The 23,441-nt window shown below is 38.8% G+C and overlaps 1 protein-coding gene across 1 annotated transcript in view; it reads left to right on the top strand.

The window, feature by feature from the left end:
- syndig1l (synapse differentiation inducing 1-like) overlaps positions 1 to 5,528 on the top strand; it is a 28,899-nt gene extending 23,371 nt beyond the window's left edge. The window contains exon 3 of the mRNA XM_062437578.1: positions 5,343 to 5,528. Coding sequence (XP_062293562.1) covers positions 5,343 to 5,501 — 159 coding nt within the window. The 3' untranslated portion in view covers positions 5,502 to 5,528. The remainder of the gene's footprint in view (positions 1 to 5,342) is intronic.
- Positions 5,529 to 23,441: the final 17,913 nt, after the last annotated feature.

The following is a 23,441-nucleotide window of genomic DNA, read 5'->3' as shown; positions in this document are numbered from 1 at the left end:
AGACAAGCATGGCCGTAGCTACCATTGAGGACACCGAGGTCATGTCCTCTGTATTTTTTTCGTTTTGTTGTGAAGTGAAAATAGCCGATGAGACAATTATCCTTGCATCAACGGACCGTCACGCGACACGTACTTGCAGATACTGCTACCATGTCAAAACAAAAGTAGTCGGCTATAACCAGCGGCGGAGTGATTCCTTGAAATCCACCGGGAATTTTTTCACTGGTCCCCAGTATGTCCCAACTGGTTTCCAATTTAACTGGTTTCCTTACAGAACAGCTCCAGCTGTGTTGTGCTTCCGTCAGCAGATTCGTCACAAATTCACAAATATACACAGCATATTAGGCTACTGGAGATTTTTAAGTGCTCACTTTCAGAAAAAATTTTCGCTGCAGTAGATGTAGTAGTGAACTGCGACTTGAAAATAGCCAGAAATATGTTTATGTCTACATTCGTGAATTGGACATGACCCGATTTTGCAAAGTGTTCATTCATTGGACCAGCCCTTTTCTCCCTTTCCCAGCAGGCCGTGCTTTATTCCACATTTTAAGAACAAACAAAGAAAATAATATATTGCAGTTATACTTTTTAAAGATACAACCATAGAAGTTGTAGAATACTGAAATAGGAGTTGATTTAAGTTGCAAAATTGGAAGTGATAAGAAAGAACTGGACCACAAGAGTGACCATGACTGAGAAATGCACAGCAAGAAAGTGGTATAAATACATCATGGATTACTTCTAACTATTACATGGGATGTGGTTTTCTTTTTGACCTCGGTATTTGAAAAATCCTGGCTACGGCCTTGTAGACAAGGCTGCCAACTCTCATTCTTTGACTAGGAGACACACAATTTACACTTTTCACACGCTCTCGTACCACATATTTTCTCACACAATGAAAAACAATTCATAATGTAGCAGCTTGAAAAAGAGGAGACTGACAGAGCAGCACAGCGCGACAGTAGCACTGTGCAGCAGCAAGTTATTCAGACCACCTGGGGGGAAGCGAGAAATATACACAAATCTATTATACTGTCCGCATCACGCCAAGCTGAAGTCAAAACTTGGCAGCCCTGAGTTTAGAAATGATAGCACATCATCAACTTCACCACTTACTCTAAGGACATATACAAACAAACATGTTAGCCACCATAACAGAGTCTGCAGAAAGCAGATCAATAGTGTTTTTGTCCCAATGGAAGGTCAGACCTATAGTCAAACAGGGAGCCGCTGGCTTCTCATTTACAGGAGTTGAGTGTGTGCACGATCGTCAAAGAACATGCATAGAGAAACAGACATGCAATCATGTGCTGTTTCAAATCATTTGTATCCTATTTGCCAAAGACTGCATCTTTCATTGTAATGTCTTCATGGTACACAGTGCTGCACAGGATTCAGCTGGTAATGACTAGAATACCATGAATGTCTGGGGAAAATTAGCTTTGAACATTTGATTGGGAAGCGAAATTGAGTTTCAATTATTGCCACTAATAGGGTGAAGGTTTTGTTTGGAGATGTTGATAAATGTTTCTCTCAGCTGTGAGACATCTGCGCTGGAAGTACAGAGGGTTGAGAAGCTGCAGCGATTCCTTTCACGGTTATGCAAATAACACTCCCCTGAAGTTATCTTACGGCATGCATTTCGTCATAATTGATGAAAATGAATGAGCTAATTATTGTGGAACATTTTATGTATTAGCATGTGTGTCTGCGTGAGGGAGGTCGAGAGACAGACACAGAAAACAGGAAAGAGAAAGGGAGAGATTTAGGGCTTCACATGTTATTTATATGGAAGGAAAACCTGTTGAGGGTGCTGAATTGACTTCCAATCGCACATCGCAAAATGTGTCTCAATGCAGCTAAGTCTGAAATGTCTGAGATCTATTTTTTCTATGACACCACATTTCAATCATTTTGTCAAGGTTGTAGAGAAAAAGCCTTAATGCTTCTAACCATTTTCTTCTCAAGGGGATTCAGTGAAAAATCAGCACATTGGCAGGTAGATTATACACAGCTGATGCTCACTGAGAGACAGAATAAGCCCACATACACTTTCAACAGACTACCCTCATCTGTTTTTGTCCACATTAGATTATATCTAGTCCTTCCGAATCCTTTTTCTTCCTCAATTCATGTGAAGGAAAGAAAAAAAATCTGATAAATCAAGGTGTGTTCAACCAATACTTTCAATGGCGAAATTAACTGACAAGCATGTGCCCTTCAACTGCAATTTTCTACCAATGATGGAGAGACTTAAAGACCTTGCTGGGGGGCATAATACATCCTCAAAACGAAATGTGTTCTGTGTCTTTTTGAAAGAAAACTCAAACCTAATTTCCCATAAGACCTTTAAAATAGTGCTTTTGTTTCAATAATTACTGCATGGAAGCTAAAGGCCCTGCCTTGAATACATGTCCTTTGTATACTGTATATTTGCCTCCTAACCTTTTGAGGCATTTGTGTCTTTCTTTGGCTCTCATCTAGCTGTCTTTGTTTTGGACTATTAAGCATTGTCTTCTAAAAGTCTTTTTGGCACTATTGAAGTGCTTTGATGCACAGTGCACATTTTAAAGAATGTAGTTCTTAGTTGACAAAAGCGCTGTAGTTACAGATGATGAGAGATATGTAACTGAAAGACATCTCCATTTTAGATGCACTAAGTGCATCTTAAAGGCAACACTAATATGGTGAAATGCAAACAACACAATCAAGAACTTGCATTTCAATCCACTACAATGAACATAACAATCCACTTGAAATTAGAAAAGTAGCCATTGTGCTGTGATGCTTCCTAAAGTAATGCAGGAAAGACAGATACTAATTATCTCATTTGCTTTGCTTAGCAGTAATATATGTGCCACCACCTGTCTTATTATTCCAATATTATGGGCTAACAACAAACTGAACACACACTTTGTCATTTGCATCTGTCTGAATCTGTTTTAAATGCTGATAAATTCCATTAGACTGTGGTATAAATGGAGCTAAATGGAGATGGTGATAATAAAGCATTTTTCACAATTTTACATACAAATTATAGATGAAAAGGCATCAGTAAGCATCCAGTATTAATTAAAACAAATGTGGGGGGGTATCTGTATAAATACCAAGAAAATGTTGCGGGTAGTGCATAGATATTATTTTTATGAAAAAAGGTTAAATTAGGTGCAGCCCTACATGATGCAAACTTCAAAGGAGGTAAAGTTTGACATGCAGTCTTTCATCTGTTTGTTATTACTGTTTTGAAATATATTTAAATAAGGATGGACCTGATTTTTACTGCAGAGTTACCTGACTGTTATACTCCCATTTGAAGCATTCAGTTCATCAAAATTCACCTCCTAATGGTTAAACATCAGTCCAATCATTATTTTCTAGCTGCTCATCTGGGTCAGGATCCCAATGCCAAAAGTGTAAAATGTTATATCTCCTTGAGGGGAATGTGCTTTGGCTGGGAGTTTAGTCTCAGTGTGTATTTTTGCCTCAGGCTCTCCCTTCAGTTAGCCATATAAAGCACTTTTATAAAAAGACAGGAGAATTGGGGTCAGGTGCCATACCCAAACAGGTCTTTTTGATGAAGAGAAGCAGTGGCTTGATTCCTAAGTCCTCCCAGATTTACGAGCTTCTTACTCGTTTATGAAGAATAAGGAGAGGCATCCTTCAAAGAAAACTAATTTTATCCACAGTCTGACAGCCTGTGAGCAAAGTTGAAATCCACATGTTCATGGGTTTGTGAAGAGCCCATACAACCCAGAGAGAGTGTTTAGTTTTCTGTTCATACGCAGTTACATAAAAAGTCAGCATCACTTCAGATGCTGCACCTTACTAGCTGAAAGTGTCACAATCCCTCTTGACCCCAGTGATGAATAAGAAACATAAACTCTTCCTGGTGCAGCAGCTGAATCCCTAACTGAATAGATCTGGAGTTTATGAGTAAACCGTGGCTTCGGAGTAGCCAGCATTGACCTTGATGCAAAGTCCTTCTCACTCACATACACATCACAAATCAGTTCCATCGTTATTAGAAATGATTCAACATTTCATACTATTCTGGCATAGCTGCAGCACAATAGTCAACAAGAAACTACGGTTGCAGTTTCATCAGCTGTTGCTGATCTGTTAACATCAATGAATCATCAGCAAAAAATAATATATATGAACTGCATGTGTGTCTTTTTGCTTTAGTGCTGACCTGCATTTGGTGATGTGAATGAAAACAACAAATCAAAATAGTTGTTTCTCTTCTCTCGATTTCCCTCCTGGCAAACAAGTCCAATCAAATAGTAAGATGGCAAGAGGATACCCAGTACAAGCCACACTGTAAACACACCAACAATGGCCAGGATAAACAAGATAAACCACTATTCATTGTTGTATTTCTAAGCAAAGCATTCATATGAAAGTTATCTAGGTAGTATGGGATGGCATAAGAAGCAAGTACCCTTTTTATAACGGGTTAAATAGTTGATATTACACATATGGCTAATTAATAAAGGTCAGTTCAGCAGGATTGTGCTTACTTTGTCTTGTTCATTAACAGAGACTTCCAGTGATGATGTATTTACTATTTTTTATTTGCAAAAGAAAATTCAAATTAATGCACAAGCCAGAGCCAGATACTTCCCTGCAGAGTCGGTGGTCAGATGAACAGAGCTAAAATGAGAGTCAGTATTAGAATTACATTTGCCTGGTGGATACAAAATGATGCTAATGTTGCTCCGTATCTACTTAATGTGCCTGTTGTGCAGCTTAAAATAATTTGTCTATTAATCATGAATACTTTACTTAAGTTTTAAACTTAGTAGCACATTATTGAAATAACACTATATGCACATTTTGAATAAACTATCCCATGTTAAAAACACAATATTAAATCATAAGTACCTCATTCTTTATTAGTGAATGTTATTTAGTGGGCTGGTTGATTCTGTTGTGAAAGCTTGTGCAGCCGTGGCTTCGTGTCTTTTTGAAGCACCAAACCATTTCTAAGAGTCTTCAGAGGAAGAACAAGCTCCAGAGATGATCTATATGTGCCTATAGTGGGCTGTATCAATGCACTATAACTCAGTGCTAGCAGCTCATATGACCATAACCTCAAGTCCTTGACATTTTCACACTAATTGCCATTTTTTTCAGTTCTGCCATGCATGATAAGCTCTCCTGGGTTACATTGAGCTGCTTGTTCGATGTCCTCCAATTTCATTTCCTTTTTTTTCACACTGAGACAGATATAATAAACAGCTTCTGTATTTGTGGTTCTTTTGAAAAATTAGTTTTTTCTCTTGAGGACCCCAATCTGCGTCTGACTTTCATCTTGTCTTGCATTTTCTCTTTTCCAGACCACCAAGGCGGTGCACAAAGGTGACTTCCCACTGGCCAACATCGCCTCCCGACGCGCCTTGTTCCTAGCTGCCCTCTCCATTACTATAGGCACCGGTGTGTATGTGGGAGTGGTGGTTGCTCTCATTGCCTACCTTTCCAAACCAGGACACATATAGCAGCCACACACACTCCAGAGAACACAGGAAGAGAACCTCTCGGGAATGGCGTTGCTCCTGCAGGTTTCGGGGAAAGTTTTTCGGGGATGTACGGTTTTTTTCCCTCCACCTTCCTTCTTTCCAGTATTCTCTCCCTACAGGCCCTCTGCCAGCCAAGATTAGCCACAGTGACTGGAGAGAGGTCAAGCTGGAGGGTGAGAAAAGAGGGAATTGGGGATAGACTGCTTTTTTTTTTTTTTTTTTGAAACAGAGAGTGGGTTTGAGTTGAACGGAAGTATTCCATGTTGGAGCCCAGTTTGCATCCCATTGACATAAATCCCTCTTGGCTTCAACCTCCTATGGTTGGCTGATTTTTAACTCCCAAGACCCCTGCAGAAACTTTGAGGAGAACAAACTGAGACAATAACATGAGTTCCTTGAACTTGAACAATTAGCAAGGGTCAAAGAGAGTTAGAAGTCAACACAGTTCTGTCCTGTCTCCTCCTGTCTCCTGTCATCTCAGTTTGCCTGTCAGGACAGTATTTAACGGACCGAGTTAATCAGTCTTGACAAAGGTGTTTTCGTTTCCAGAGAAACTTTCAAAATGTACAGAACAACTGACAACAATATTATCATGAAAGAATAAAACTCTGAGAGGTGGAAAAAAAAGATCAAATAAAAATTGCAGACTTGTTTCTTTCTCATTGAACAATATGCAGTGGCATGAATTACAAGAATCTCAAGCTTGCTTTACCTCTGAGAAGGCATTACTATCCAATTGTGGAAGACCTGAAATCTTACAAAATCATGCCAGACATTGTTTGCCTACATAAATGCAAATGTGCTTTGTTTTTATGTTTGTCTTTTTGTGCTCCCTGCTGTCTAAAGGCACCTTGATTAATCTCGCTTTCAGTAATGTTCATTTACAGCCTTTGAAGAAAAGCACAGATGTGCAGTGGCCAGATGGTCAGAAATTCAGGGGAACAGTGTCCAGTGTCTTACACGTTAGCTGCATCCGGAAACACAAACGAGGATGTGATAAATGTTATAAATCAGGTCGATAATTACAGTCATTAAAAGGCAGGCCTTACGTATCTCTGGGGCTGCACATATAAACAAAAGTGTTGCAGTCTGACAGCTTTGAATTTAGCCGTGATCAGTTATTCTTTGCATGACTCTAGCTATGCCAGCAGTGTACTGCTACGCATGAATGATTGGATTTAGAACTTGTTTTTGTCAGATCGTAAAAAAGCTTCAATTAAAATTGATTAGGCTTTGAAGGGGGTCACATTTTGCACAATACTTTAACCCACATTCTTCAATTCAGCTATGAAAAAAATAGCATTCTATAGTACTAAAGCGCTGAGACGTTTCTATATGTTTCCTCGTACATATTCAAGATTTCTCACACAAGTTTGGAAACAGACAAACTCATTGAATCTTTCTATCAAGGGCTTATTGGTAACTGATAATTTGGTTTGTGTTTCTTTTAATATTGTGAAATTTAAGCCAGGCGGATGCTTGTTCAAGCAGTGAAGCCTCAAGAGGTGACATTATACACTTAGTTTCCCTGCACACATCCTGCATTAGTCATACCTGACATTTATGGTGCACAATTAGCTCCCTGTAATGGTTTTTTCTGAAGGAATGTGTACTCTCTGGAGCATAGCCCTAAAATAGCACAACCACATTAATTTCACTAATAAGCCACTTTTGGCGTCATTGCTTGCTGTCAGACCCTGCAAGTAAACAATCCATTTATACATCCCCAGCTCTGTGAACATTTTAAAATAAACATGTAAGTCAGTTCTCTTGTGCTAATGAAGAGTGAATATTGCCCATACATTCCATGGGGCGACAGTGTGCTTTGCTTAAATAAAAACTGCAACTACAACTTCAAGGTTTTTCTTTTCTTTTTGTGTCCTTTCTGCCTTTGTGAGTAAACATCCAGTCTTTTGATAAAACGCAGTTAGATAAAGACCTTGATCTGAAAGCTGATTGATTTCATGGCATTTCCTCGGAGCTATCACATTCACCTCGTTGAGTTTCTGGTCATCTGAAAAGCTTGTTATTCCAGGTTATTCCTCATAACCTCTGACCCCTTCTGACCACATGTTTCAGTGCTGACTCATTATTCCACAACAGTGTGTGCAAAAATTATGACCATCACTGTAACTAAACTAAAAGGCTCTGTATGTTTGCTTTCATCTCTTGGAGGGCGTTTTTATCACAGATAATGATGAACATGCTTTGTGTTATGTAGCGTGCCATTCAAATGATGTGTTTTTATCTGGCTTCTTTGGCAACCTGGTATTGTGCGATGTGTCACAGTGTCAACAGTATGTGGTTCTCAGTGCTTTTTTTCCCTCACTGTGATGAGCTGATGTACACATCCACGCAACAAAGACGTTTGCTGAATGCATTCCTCAATGCCAGGGTAATAGCGCTCTCTCTGTGTTCTGCTCTTAAGCCGAAATGAAAGAAGAAGACATTTCTGTTTTTGAACTTTTTTTGTGTGTTTGTGTGTGAAGGCAACATGTACATAGTGCAAATAAAGACATGTTCAAATGTAATGACAAATAAATCAGAAAGGAAGGATGGCCTTTCTTAAAAGCAGAATTTGTTTTTTTCTGTGGTTTGTATAACATAACGGTCTTTAGTCAGATCCAAATATGCTGAAGAGCCTGGGAGAATTGGCTGAATAATTGAGATGCTTGAGTTGTCCTTAAAGCAAAGGCAACACATTGAGTCATGGAGTGTAGGTGGTTTTGCCAGAAAAAGTCAGAGGAGAAGCTCAGAAAAGTGTAGCTATGGTGTTATCATAGCTGAAAAGTATACCTTTCTTCTGCTGTCACTATCATGGTTATTGCACCTCAATGCAGAGCTGCACACCGCTCGGCATTACATTTCATACCGAACAATAAAAGTACAGGACACTTCACACTGTGCCTTGATATTATATTGATAGCCATATTCACACAGTTTAACAGAGCAGAGATTGTGTTTTAGTGTGCTCAGATTGTCTGATATGTAGGCTATTATCTACAAAATCTTCACAAAATCCTCCCGTGAAGGAAGTGAACTCAACATGCAGCCAAATCCTTCTGTGCCAGAGCTGATTCTGAGGTAGGGTAGGTTGAACATGGCTGGGGGTACATGCAACAGTGGTGGGTGCGACTGCAGCACCAGCTGGGGAAGAGCTCTCATTACAGGAGTGAGTAAGGAGTGAGTCACATGCTGATGTCTTTGTCAGTGAACACACCGCAGCACAATAAACCATGTTGAGATGCTTGCCTAGTCATCAGGGGTGAAACGCGCACATATAAAACAAAATAAAAAGAGCATGCTCCACTTTTTTTTCTCCACCAGGATATTCTAAACAGGCAATGCTCAACACCACTCAGGCAGATTGAATTAATAAGCACTACAGATCAAAAGGAGACTGTTGCGTTTTTCAGGGCTCAGTGAGTTTGCCTGAGCAAACAAGACAGTGCACAAGAAAAATATTTTGCTCATCTTCTGTATTCTGCCTGATTTGTGCAAGAGGGATTTCATATGCTCCCTTTAAAAATAATATGTGAATTTATAAATATAAAGGAACAGGCCCTGTTATAAAGTTACAAATAGAGTCATCACAGTCTTTCATATCAGAATATAGAGGGTTTTTTTATTTTTTAGATTTGTGTAAAAAGAGTAGTGCTGGGCGTCTCAGTTCTCATGATTTTAAAAACTACTTCTTGCCTGCAACAGTGCATCATGACAAAGATTATCAAAGAAATTTCTGTATTTGCTCACCTCATGTTTCTGACTGGAAGTTACAATGCCACACTACAGGTATTTTTTGACATTGGTTATTGTATTTCACTCAAGGATGGTGCAATACCCTGGAAACCTCCACTTCATGAGCTCTCACTCTTGCCCACACACGACAGAAACTGCAAGTCACTGGAGTTTTATTGCTTTACGGTGTTCACAGGCGGATTAGGCAAAAAGAAGCCTGGAACTGCTTCCACACTGTGGTACAATTTGTGTTTTAATTACAGCCTGCACACCACATGTCCCACACTGATTGTTTTCTGAGTCTGAGTCTTTTCCTACTGTTGTTTTCACCGCAGTAAACATTCACTCAGTTTTTTTTCTACAGAGGTGACGTGACAATCATTTAAAACAGAAAGAAAGAGACTGGAAAGGAAAGAGACTGAATTTGATTGCAATGTTATAGATTTTTTTGCATATATTGTTGTTTCACTTATATTGTTTTCCCAACCTGCCAAAGGGATGTGTGACGCATAGTAACCCAGAGGTTTCAAACTCCCCTTAAATGTTTTTTCATTTTTCTTCGGGGAGATAAAGTGCCTTCAGGGCAGCCTGTTAGGATTTCATACCATCGACGAAGCTGAGGAAAATGGAAAATGAAAAGCGAGCGAGTAGCATCCTCCCACCGAGGTCACTCCCTGGGATGTTTCCCCAGAGCTGTAAAATATGAAGCAATGCAAATCATTTTTCAAGTAGCCATACTTGGTTAACCTATTGGACTGATGTTGCATTAGTTTTTCATTGATTTGATAAGTATGATGCAAATCTGGAGCTGTAATTCAGAAAGTACCAAGAAACCTTGCAAACATGTTTACTTTATTGATTAACATATGGATGCAGTCTCATTGCACACTGTTAGACTCTACCCAAAGTCTTAAAGGAGTGTGAGCAACACTTAGTTAAAGTCCAAATAAGGATTTGTTTACCAGATGGCCGTGGCTTGAGTCATAATATAACCCGAGACCTTGCTATAAGATTGTTTACTTCAGCACCGGCTCTCAAGAGATTGACCATGAGGAGAGGTCGGCCTAACCAAAGAGAGGACAGCTGGCTCTCCTGATGTATGGAACATTCCTTTACACTAAGAAAAATATAATAGAAAAGATATAATTAAATCTTTTTAAAGAAAGTGCTTGGGGCACTGAAAAGGTTTTTTTTTTTGACAGATTGCAGCCACAGACAAAGAGCCTCAGTTAGCTCATATGACTCACATATTTATAAAAAAGAGCACAATGAACAGGTGCTAGTGTTGAGGATGCCTTGTGAATTTGTAATGTGACTAAGAAAGGCGCTGAAAGGAAACTAAATGTCTCACAGGCTCCAAACCATTACAAAAAACGTAAAAAGCCATGCAGATGTTACGTATTTTAAATATTCTCATCTTGGATGACAGGACTAGCCAAGCCCCAGGCTGATTCAGCTCCATTTTCATAGCAGTCCCTAAGGTTATATAGATCACACAAGCATTCTGGTCATGAAAAAATCCTTTGGTACAAACATTTTCCCATCTCAAGATTGAACAATGCAGTAGAGCTTTACGTATCCATCCACATTGTTCGTATCTATATATAGACTGGATATTGTAGTGGATATGTTTGCTTTTACTTATCTCTTTCAATATGAAAACCTCTGTGGAAAGGAGAAAATTGTGTCCGTGTAGAATGACACTGATTAGAGGAATGTGCTGTATTTATTAGCTATTCATGAGAAATAGTTGGAAATATCTACACTAGACTGAGAGACATGCATCAAAACCTCTTTACATTGTTTGGCAGCAGTTTGTCGAACGCTTCAGCAAAATGTGGAATTTATACTTTTTGTTCTTCAGCCAGCAAAACACAGAGACTTTGAAATCTATCTCCAATTACAGCAATAAAACTACATATTACACCTGAAAATTTGATTTCAGGCCTCAGGAGAAATTATATGAAGGCTGATAATTTATTATTACTGTAGTATACCTGCACAAAAATGAACGTTGGCAGCTTGTGTTTAAAGGAAAGGCATGAAAGAGCCCTTGAATTATATTGTGCAATTATTTGCACATGTTTACTGTCCATCTCTCAGTGAAGTACCAGGGTTATTGTTTACCTTGCAGCAGCTGTTTCTTTGTGCCAGCAGATATACAGGATGTTAGTGCTGTTGAAGAGCCAGTGAATAATGCAGATCTGACTAAGAACCTCTCATACAGAGAAAAACCTCTCTTTTATAAAAGGTACAGCCTAACCTTGCTGCTGCTGTTCTGCACCATCAATGACACTGCACACCTCTGGAAGAGTATCCAGTCTGTTTCCAGGAAAGCCCTTTCAAATGCAGTGAAAGCGAGGGATTTCATGTTTTCACATAACTCCAGCTTTTATCTTGTTTCTGCACTTGTCAGTTTGTCTATAAGCAAGGGGAAGAAAGGAGGAAAGATGGAACTAATTTTATGGATTTTGAAGCTCTCAGTATAGTGCCAGATGCCTCTGTAAATATGTATTTATCAACTCAAAAGCAAGCAAGGGAAAGTGGAGTCAAAGAGGGGGAAAAGTGTACAGAAGAATCTACATATGTACAGCTACTCAAAGTTGGTCACAGGAAGCAGCTGGTTGACTGAGAGGAACATATCTTTCGGAAGATAGGATAAAATAAAATGGCAACTAACCAGTTATCAGTGTGGATCATACTACAAGTTATATTATTCAGCTTTAAAGGCCAATTTATGCATAAAAATAAACAATTCTGATGCGTTTGCTTCATTTAAAGGAATAATTTGAAATTTTGGGAAACATGCTTATTCGCTTTCTTTCCCAGATTTAGATGAGTACATCAGTAGCACTCTCTGTGTGTACCCTCAGTATGAAGATGCAGCCAGAAGCCGGTTATTTTACCTTAGCATAAAGACTGGAAACAAGGGGAAACAGCTTGCCTGGCTCTGGTCAAAGGTAACAAAATCCACAGCTTGTTGTTTTTACTCTTCTGTATTTGAAACACTTTAACAATTGTTAATAGTAAGGTTTAGAATTGCTGGTTGGGTAGCTTTGTAAAGACCCAAACTAGCCGTTTTCAAGCTGTTTCAAGTTTTTATGCCAAATAAACCTAAACAGCTACTGGCTTAGCTTAATATTTTCCAATCTTCTCATCAATTCATAGCAATATACATATTTTCCAAAATTACAAGCTGTACCTTAAACTAGTATCATCTTGTGGGCAGCAAAACGATTGTGTCATCTGCATATAACAATATGCCCACAGTGTGATAACTCCCAAGCTAGAAGCTTTGATTTGAAGACATACATCATTAAAATAAATGGGAAACAATGTTTGAGACAAAACAAAACATCTCCTTACCTCACACCAAATTGTTGGGAAAACCATCCACTTGTGTATTCATTAACCTGAAAACAGGCAACAGCTTGATAAAGAGACTTAATGGCATAATAAAACTTCCCACCAACAAGAATTAAACAACCCATATTGAAGAAGTTCCCTATTAATCTAGTCAAATGCCTTCTTGAAATCAATAAAGCAAACAAATGCACACCTACTCCCCTTAATTCTTGTACATATAATAAAGTGACTGCATATATTTCATCAATACATGATCTGCCTTTTCTAAATCCATTTTCTCATCCACAAGCAAACCTGTCTCAGGTGGTCTACAAGTCTGCTATTTAAAAGTGAAGACTACAATTTATACACACAGTAAATAGACCTATCATTGAATAGTAGCTTGGGATCATTTTTTTGGGGAATAGGTTTAATAACGCTCATGCATCACCATGTAGCAATAATGCCAGTGTCAAAACAAACCTGAAACCACTCAAATAACACATTTAACAATCCTCAGTGACTTTAACACTTCACATATTCGAAATGTTCAGCTATTCCATCAGCTTTATTCAGTTTGCATCGTTAACCTCTTTTTCTGAAAAATTGCATTCAAAAACATACTACAGTTAATTATATCAGCCTTCATTTCAGTTTTCATTGCCTTTTCTAAACTACTAATTTCTTCTTTTTTTTTTAACTTTATCAAAGGAATTGTTGCAACCAGAAAAAAAAATCTGCAATACTTTTCCAACTTTTGTAATACAACACCTAAAATAGAGCTACAGTCATCATTCTCTAGTTTCATTCTCAGTATTCTCAAGTATTTTCATAGACTTTCTGCAACCCAATCTATTCATCTCCTTTGAGAACTTTTTAGGATTATGAGTTTGTAAGTAATCAATATGCACTTAAAGGCCTCTACTAAAATTGCACTTCACAGTGTGTAACCTCTTGTCAAAATTGGTTTGCCTTTTCTTAAATTCTACCTTCAGCTCTTCCTTCAAATGATTGTTTTTACATCCTAGACATTTTTTCTCTGCTGTTTTTAAATTGTCATACAAAGTCTCAAAATCTCAATTCCAGCAGAGTTTTTTCTTTTTTAAACCTATTACATTTCCTCTTAACGCATTTATTCAGTGCTGCATAGACACAGTCACACAGTCTATCATACTAAGCATCCAGCTCTCTTTGGCTATCCTTAATGCATCCCAATTGCTCAATAAAGTCCAACAATATGTTGTTTCATTGGCAAGAAGAAAAAAAATGATCAGGGAGTCGCCTTTGTGATACAGTTTTTCCAGTATACTGTAAATGTGAATCCTTATTAACACGCTTACTTGAACCTTTGCCATCAATAAAGAATGGTAATTTACACCTATCACCCAGTACAAGAACCCCTATCTCCCGGGTGTAACCATAGAATCAAACACAGTTATTTAAGCCTTCGTAATATAGTCTACTACTTTTCCTTTAACTGAAACTAAAGAGTGAAGTTATCATCCCCCAAATGTATTCTACCATTTAGCACACATTTTACATCTCTCAAAATTTCTATTAATATTTCCCCATAGTTATTAACGGTGCTGTCAAAATTAATTCTGGTAGGATTATTATCCATATCACTTATACAGTCATCAAGACTACCAATAAGAGTATCGAAATCCCCACACAGATAAACTGCATCCACATCAGACAGATTAAACATCTGAGCTGTTAAAACCCCCAAAATGGATTGAGAACCAGTTGATCTTGTGGATCCTTTCGGAGGAAAATAGCAGGTGAAAATAACAGATGAGTACCCAGAAAAGTTAATCTTAAACTGTAAACTGATTTGTCCTTTTTTCAACTTCATAAAACTCTGCATTGTTCGGTTGTGACCCAACTAGGTATAGGCCTGTAAGTCAGTTGCTGCATTTTGTTTTAAATGTGTTTCATTAAGTGTCTGTTAAGTTAAGAGTCTGAGTTCCAGATGGTCCAATCATTTTTGTTCCAATGCACTAATATGAGACTGTCATCATTTGGGTTGGGCAGCTACTGATCAGTTTTCCACATCGTTTTTCCACAACCCACAGCTCCTTATGCTACAGGCTGGCACTGTTCACTGGCTCCAACTGATCAACACCTCAACAGTCTTGCACTACCAGTCAGGAAATACGCTTTTCCAAATGGGAGTTCACTGAGAAGTGTTCTAATGTTAAAGTTAATCAGCCTCTCCATGTGTGACTTCACAGAGTGAATGAAAATGTGACCCAGTATTTCATAATCTTTCAAACTCAGCAAACGACAAAGCACAGCCACTTTTCTTTCCAGGTTCAAAGTTCCACCGTTATTGCATTCGGCCCCAGTCCTCTTGGCTCCATCTGCTCTACATTAAAGATCTCCAACATAGGAACACAGCGTAACCCTTCAGATAGGAAAGAATTCACTCTGTCCTACGAGATTTCCCCTTCAACAAATAGAAAACCCACAATAATGATGACACATCAGACTGAAATTTGAGAGCTGGGTGCTTTGTTTAATCCAGTTTGCCTCCATCCTATCTATTCTAGCAGAAAGCTGTCCAGTATCCAAATCAAAGTTAGCTTGAATTTGCCTTAATATATTGTCTTCCATCTCAGCTTTTAGCTCCTCTTGGTTTTCAGTGATAAGTTGCTCAAAACATTTCACTTTACAGTCCAAAAGTTTATCGAGGGAGGTATGCATCTCATTAATCTGTGACTTGAGTGAGGCACTCTGTAATTTAAATGTCTTAAACTCATCATGGTGTGACCTGAGTTCCACCAAGATAGCGTTCATTTTGCTATATTCAGCTTCTTTCTTCTCATTTTGCTCTATGGAGCGGTCTCCTTTATCAATCATAATGTATACAGACATCAGACTGATTTTTGAACAGAATTATTCTGTATTAACTTGATATATTTCCTTCAAGCGTACGAACTTTTCTTTGCATACACTGAAAGGCTCATGCATAGGCAGTTCTTCTCCCTTATGAATCTGTAACAATGTATACGATGTAAGTAAAAAGTCTAAAGATGCTACATTGGTAGATAATTTATGTATAAAATATAACTGATTAACATTCTGTCACCATTGTTCACACACAAACTGGAAAAACACACAAAGCCATTCAAATGTATTGCCTGTGGCGATAGCACATCAGTTAATGTTTTTAGCAGAAGTGAAAACTAATCTCCTTTTCCTTCCATATTGGCTTTTGTGTGTGTTCAGGGTTGTCTGCCTAATAAACATTTTTGCTCCAAGCAGAGTTATGACAGTCTATGAAATTCAAAAGCTTTCCTCCTCAGGACAAAGGGGAGCAGGGCACAGATGAAACGTAATAAAATAGATGACTCAAAATAACCTGCTCAGGGTAATGCTGTGGGTGTCTAGTGACAGATGCTACTCCTGATGAACCTTCAAAAGCTCCTGTTTCTCTTTCACGTTGGTGATAAAGTGGGCAGAATTTAGGTTCTTTCTTCTGTCATGCCAGCATGGGTGACAGAAGCACTAGCCTTGATGTGTCACAAGTTGAATTAAAACGCTATTTCATTAACTGAAACAAAAGGAATCAGCACAGCAGTTAAGGGGGCTTAGGCCTTTTACAGCTGTTAATCAAAACCAGCAGGTTTGCCTCAAGCAGCGATACACTGCAAGGAAAATATGGGCAACCATCGCTTTTATGACTGTATAGTGCCAATTTGCACGCGTTAATTGAGAGCAACTGAATTTCTACAAGGCAAAACTGACTTTCAAATGCCAAGGTTTCCAGAGTACAACTGCCGACTGAGTGAAGACAAGTCAACTAACGTGTTGCTTTTTTCACATGACTTTCACAGATCTACACATACATGTAAGTTTTGTGTGTGGGCCAATCAGTTAAGAGATCATCTTAGAGATTTTCATCTCTATAATGAGGTAGCAATAAAATGTCACTAAATGGTAAGAATTGAGACATGCAAAGCTCTCGAGTGATAAAACTGTCCACTTCTTGTAACTCCAGTCAGATAGCTGTCACATTAATGATTCCTAAAAGATGCACTTCAAGCGTTAGACTGTCTCCAGCGTGCTCATGCTTGATTGAATTAACAGCATCTCAGCAGGAGTTTCATTACAGTTTCTCTCTGCAGACTAGATGAGGCCTACAGTACCATACAGCTATAGGCAACAAAAAATTTAAACAGTAACACTTTGAATAATGCCACCAGCCCCTACACACTTGCTGCTATGATTATCTTTAACAATACATGCTGCTCTGTAGGAATGTCCCCTGCAGCATCCGCCCACAATTTCTTCTGTTCCTACACTCAAGTCATAGTTTCCTCTTTTGAACATGAGTCTCCCTGTAGTGTTGACAAGTTTCAGATGGCCAACTGTATTAGCTTATCCTCTGCTGGTGAACTACAGTGACTCTCTTAAGATTAGTTTTAGTTTTTTTCATCATTATGATGGGAGACTTGTTCTGCAAGCTCATAGCTCAGGAAATAGACTGTTTGCAGGACGTTCCTCTCAATGCACAATCTTGTAGTTGAAATCAACAGCCTGAGAATGAGCCTGAGGCTAATTGCTTCGGTGTAATTCAGGACTCAAATGGCACAAAAAAAACTTAACAATTCACTGCTTTGCGTGCAGAAGCAAGCTTCATTCTGGTCAAACTGGGAAACATACTGTACTGTAGGTTTGTGAGCTGCTGAAGCAGCTGAAGCAGATAAACAGGTTTATTTAAATGGCTCTTTAACTTATTGACTGCTTCACAGCATTGTGTTTGTGCTTGTAAGCACAGACAAAAGCCAGCACTCAATAGAGCTTTCCAGGATAAATGCTGCTTCTGTGCCATGATTGTGCTTAGATCTCACAATGACGAGTTAAAGGGGGGTTAGCAACATACAGTACATGAGTCAATGTGGATAACCTGGTGAATGTTACTGAGACTGTTTGACCTTTAAGCCAAGATGTGAGTATTTACAATCAGCTGGTGGCAGGGGGAGACCTTTAAAATGAGGAACACTCGTAAGGAGAAACAGAATGGCACTGTATGTACTGTGAATACCATCAGGGTGAGTGTCATGAGACAATACAAGAGGAAATGGAAGGGAAAGAGAAGGATACTTCATATAAGAGAGAAAAAGAGACAGAGAGTGAAGTGAGTGAAGATAACACTAGGGAAGCCAAGCCCATCTGACATACAGGTAGTGATTTACTGCCATCCCGCTGACTCACGACTCACGTTTGTTGTCTCTGTCCCTAATTGACAGTCAATTATCTCACGATGACAGCCCCATCCAATGGCGAGCCAGTCTGCGTGAAGGCTTTGTTGACATCCCCGGGGCGCGGCCAAGTTTATGCGCCTCGACTCCGGTGACAAATCAATCCTGCTTGTCGACATTCTTCCCTTTCCGTCAAAAATCAGAGAAAAGGCCTCATTGTGGAAGAACGCAATGTAAGTGATTTTCAGGGAAGATAGACGCCTACACACCTCTGCTGCAAGAAGAAGAAAAGCTGTTTTTAAATGAGTAAAAGAGGCTGATTGCAGGGTGGGTGATTGCACTTGATTATTATGTTTTACAAGAATGGATAATGATGATGAAAAGGGGGACGAGAATGGATGTGCTCTTTAAAAAGCGTCAGGTCATGCAGTGTTTGGAGGCGCACCATCTAGCTGTGTTAAGTAAGGTTGTATAAGTTGGACATAATAGGTATTTAACAAAGCTGTGGTGTTTCTAAATAAAACAAATAAATGCACTCTTAGACTGTAGACTCTGAGAGAACTGAAATTGGGGGAAAAATCACAGACGCTGAAATCTTCCGACTTAATGCATTAGGGGACCATTTGGCTGATAATCAATTCTTAATCTTGCTATCCAGCGTTTAGCAATAATGTAGAAAAACTCTCACCCCGGGTCAAAGGGTGCCTGTGAAGCATAGTGGCAGCACAATCAATGTATTGACAATGTTGCAGCAGCAAGATCACAGCAGAATAAAGCACATATATGCACACTAACATCACTATATATCAGAGGGAGATGGAAATGTTGAGCCAAACAGTCTGTGGTGTTTTATGTGCTGTGAGTCTTTTTGTGGTCCTTGAGGCACAGCTCAGGTCCCAAGGTTTCCTTCAATCACAGCTGTTGTTGTATATGGCTTTTTATACGAGGTCTCATCTCCCATCATCGAGGAAAACAGCTTGATAAGGGTGTGTACTTGGCTCGGCAATGAAAAGACGCGCTGTGTGCTGCCATGCATAGAGAGTGGCTGCAAACATCCTGCAACACCTGTCCAGTCAGCCCACAAGACCCAGGCTTAAATGTTTTCCATCAGTGTTGCTGGTGTACAAGAGCTTTGAGCTCACAAGAAAATGCTAGTAATTGGCTTCTGTTTGTTCCTGGCATTATCAGTGTATTACTTTCATGGATAACCTGGAACTAATTAATCGGGGTAAAGGGGGAAGGGATGGGATTTGCTTTTCTCTCTCTCGCTCTCTTGCAATTTCATTTTCATTTTCTCTTAAACTCCAACTCTTCTTTCAGGGTTCAAAAAGCCCTTTTGTAGCAGTTGGAATAAAGATACAGTCTCAGAGAAGTGGTAGAGATAAAAGCTTTAAGCATTTCCCAATTTAAGAGGCTTTGTTTTTTACATGCATAATCCTGTGTTTTTGTCTCACACTGTCACCACTGTTTTGTTTTAATGTTTACAATAAGTGTCTGTTGGCTACCCTGCAGCCTCTCGCACTCATTTGAATGCAAAATAAGTAGAGGTATTTATTCATTTTAAAGCCACACTGTGTTCAAATAATTGGTTTGATACAATCTAGAGATTTCATCTATTAATGCCGCAGGTTCTTAAGTTCTTTAATAGAAATTGACTGAGTGTTTTTGAACAATAATGAAGAAGCTTGCTCCCCTGCTCCAATTGTTATACATATCTAATAAAAAACAAATATACATAATACAATGTGCATCCTTGAAAACAGAGGCGATATGATCAACCTTGGTGCTTTATTATAACTCTACTAATATCAAGACTCAAATGTGACTTGCAGTACCGTTCAGTTATTTCTTGTGATGCTAAATCATAGTAAATGAAGGGCATGCTTTTTCTTTATGGCAATATGAGATAAGATCGATAGTTATATGGTCAGTCACCCTGATTTTCAAAAGCTACATTTTCAAGTTTGAAAATCTCAAACTATACATATAGCGAATGTGCAATAATATATGTGCGATAGAGGCCCATGAAACATACAAACTTGAGCTGCTAGAGCACTGAACATGCACATAACACATTCATGTCATACACAACTATATACAAATACATTTTGCTTTGATTATAAGTCCATATACTTGCACAGCCACAAGCTATGTTTGTGTTTAGGACATTAAATATTAATGTCTAAAGCTTTACCACAGAACAGCGCATTGATCATATTTGTTAGCACAGCAAATCATAAGTGGCTAGTCTTTTCCCTGCATTGGCCCTATAGGGACCACCATGACCCCCTTCTGCATCACCACCTGAAGGTTAACCTTTGATTAACTAAAGTTACAGAAGGTAAAACTTTATTCTATATCACATAAACTTTCTAACATGCACATGTATCATAATGGGGACCCACAGAGGCCCGTGTGCAACCAGAGATCAGCTCAGAAATATCTTCTGAAGGTCTGCTGGGCCTCAGAAAGATCCAGAAAATTACAGCAGTTACTGTAACAGATTACAGGGCAAGGCAAAGACGAAGATGCAGACATACATATGTCTGCTATCACTGTTGCACTGAACAGAGCCCCTGAAGTTGCCATGTTCTTGGCAGGAAGCTTTTGCTGCTGGCTATTTGAAGGCTTCACATAGCTGTTGTGCGAGCTGGTGTTTGCACAGTGTCTTGCCACAAGCTCCTTCACCATAAAAGACGAGCAGCTGCTGGGAGATTTTCAGGGAGGCTGTATGTTCTACATGACATGCCAAAGTACACACAATACAAAAGTGAAGCCATGTGTCTCCAGGATGTGTTGGAGGGGAAAAGGCATTGAGCTGCACAAGAAGCTCAATGCCGATCTTGGACAATTTCTGTAAAACCTTGGATTATGTTCAGTGCCAACATTTTGTTTACATCCACTGCCAAGTTTTTCAAATTCTCACTTTTTACTATGTACTTGCATATGTGGGTAAGGTTATGGAAAGATCATGGGTCGGACTTGCTTCATACCCATCCAACACCCTAACCCCCACACCCCTACATTTGGTACATAAAACATTACTTCCTGCACTGAAAGTTAGCAGAGGAACTTAAAACACAATCATCGTCACAAAAGACTGAGCTAGAGCTGCACCATCTTGTTTTCTTGAATGTCAGAAAAACAAAGCTGTCTCAAATTTTTTTTTTAAACAACTTTTGTCTATGAATTTAGAAAATTAAACTAAAAACTAAGTTAGTCTTGATGACTTCAGGAGTTGATTGGAACACATTGAGGCAGCTAGCGAAGCACTAAACTGTAAAACACTGCTTAATGGAGTCCAGGGGTTCTTGCAAAAATGTTGTTTCTGACGAAAAGTGATGGTAGCAAAAGATGGGGGAGGAATAAAAAAAGCACACACACCGGGTTTATTGCTTGAATGATGAACCTGTTACTGCCCAGCAGGGAAGCTTACAGACGATCCATTAATTCTGGGAGTGGAAGGGTTGTGCATCATTACACATGAAAAACATGTAACAGACATCCACAAATGTAAATTCAGCATACTGGTACACCCTTTGCATTTGGTTACATATATGTAGTAGCTGTCTGTTCTCTCCATTTTTATCCTGTGCCTTCATGATTGACTATACACTAATGGTGTGACACAAGTACTGCAACTGAGATGATTAATGACTTCAACCTCCAGTTTGTATACAATTCATTTCAATACTTTTGTGTACTGCACTGTCCCAAACAAAGTAGTTAGTTTTCCTTTACCTGCACTTTGGGTAGGCCAGTGTTGCTCTGAATGTACAGAATATAAAACATACATTTCAAAATTTAAAATTTGGCATTATACATCAAAGAATGAAATGGCTAAAAACACCCAATGGTGCTGGATACCAATGGCAAAATAGATGTTTTATGTGTCTTGTCATTATGAATCAAAATGCCATTTCAAAATAATTGCATTTTTAGTATTCTTTCATGCTTCATTATCAAGAGGGAATTCAAGCCTCACGGAGGTCTTCCATTATTTAAGAAACAGCAGGGAACGTATTTGGGGTATGAAGCACTTTGACTCGTTTCTTTGGTGATGAAATGTTTCCTTATGCTTATAGCATGAAGCGCTTTCACTACAAATCTATCATTTGAGTAGCAGCCCATGGGAGATCCGCCTTGTCTTTTTTTTTTTTTTCACTTCTCTCTCCTCAGCCGTAGAGTGTGGGAGGAGTGCAGAGGGGCCTTGCATTAATGCCTTGTGCTTTCAAATAGAAGCCCATCGACTAGGGATGTGTGTTCATTTAATTTGCTTGATATCTATCTCAAAAGGAGGGGTGGGATGTGTAAGGATTAGCCGGCAGACAGACACACAGCAAGGAGGTCTGTCTGGCTCTGTTGACTCTGTGGGATCCCAGTAGACTCTGTGCACACATATACAGTGGCCAGAGAGGGTGGAGGCGAGGCAGATGTTGTGTGAAATGTGTGAAAATATACACATGCCAATATGTGGACATGTACAGTAGAGCCTACACACCAAGAAGATAAATATTTATGTGCACTCTTGTATACTACCGCCTGTATGAGCACACATACTGTATTTCATTTGGATATACTGCTGTTGTAATAGGCTCCCTTAATTTTAGAAGTAATACAATGTCACATTTTTCATGCCCTCCCTGATATTAAATGGATTGAAATAGAAGCTTGAGAAATGCAGATTGACTCCCACCTACATAAAACTCCCACCTAGAGTGAGTGTGAGTCCAAAGCTCGGAATTAAAAACATATCATCACAGCATTTGTATGACAAGTGGAAAGGCTAAACTATATGTTTATTGTTTTTTATTGCATATGTTTAGAAGATGTGCTCAAACTTTTGACTGGTACTGTATATGCTGATCTTTTTAAGCATATAATCCTTAATTTAGTGGTTGCAATGCACAAGAAAGGCCAAGTGTACACCCACCTTTATATTCAAATCGGAAATTTAAATACATTTTTACTAGAACATCTGAATATACTGCTTATCCTTGATATTAGTTTTGACTTGTGTATTTATTTGCACAAAACTGTGATTACCAAACAGAAGATATTAAAAGCCTAAGTTTCTCAAGACAGCCTAAATTTTTGCTTCCATCTGACAGTGTCTGTACTTGTAATTTCCTTGGTACATTATCTGTGTGGGCAAGCACAAAAAATAGTTAGCAATATTGCCACATTGCCAGAACGGACAGTTAACCAGCTGTGGATCGACATTAGCTGCTTCCTGTCCTTATCTGTGACTCCCTGTGTTACCCCATGTCATCATTTCAGTCATGGGGTGACATAAAGTGTGCAGAGGTTACATAACATAGTTAAGTTTTACCTTTGTCTAAAACAGGACAAAAACAGAACTGAGTGTGCAGGAGCTAGACAAAAACTCAGCAGGTGTTAAAAACCCACGAACAAACAGTAACATCTATTGGAAATCAGTGCTAAAATTTGCAACCAAAATATGCAACTGTATCTTTCACTTTCCAGCACTTTCAAACTTGAAAGCACTCCTATATACACTATGAAACAGATGTTTATATGTGTAAATAGATGTTGCATAAATGTTAGAGTAGATGCTATTATACATCATGCATTGAATGTGTTTTCATTAAAGTAACCAGCATATCAA

This window comes from Scomber scombrus, chromosome 17, assembly GCF_963691925.1.
Source record: "Scomber scombrus chromosome 17, fScoSco1.1, whole genome shotgun sequence".
NCBI classification, from domain to species: Eukaryota; Metazoa; Chordata; class Actinopteri; order Scombriformes; family Scombridae; genus Scomber; species Scomber scombrus.
Note: the sequence above shows the minus strand (reverse complement) of the source record. Positions and strands in the feature narration are given on the sequence as shown.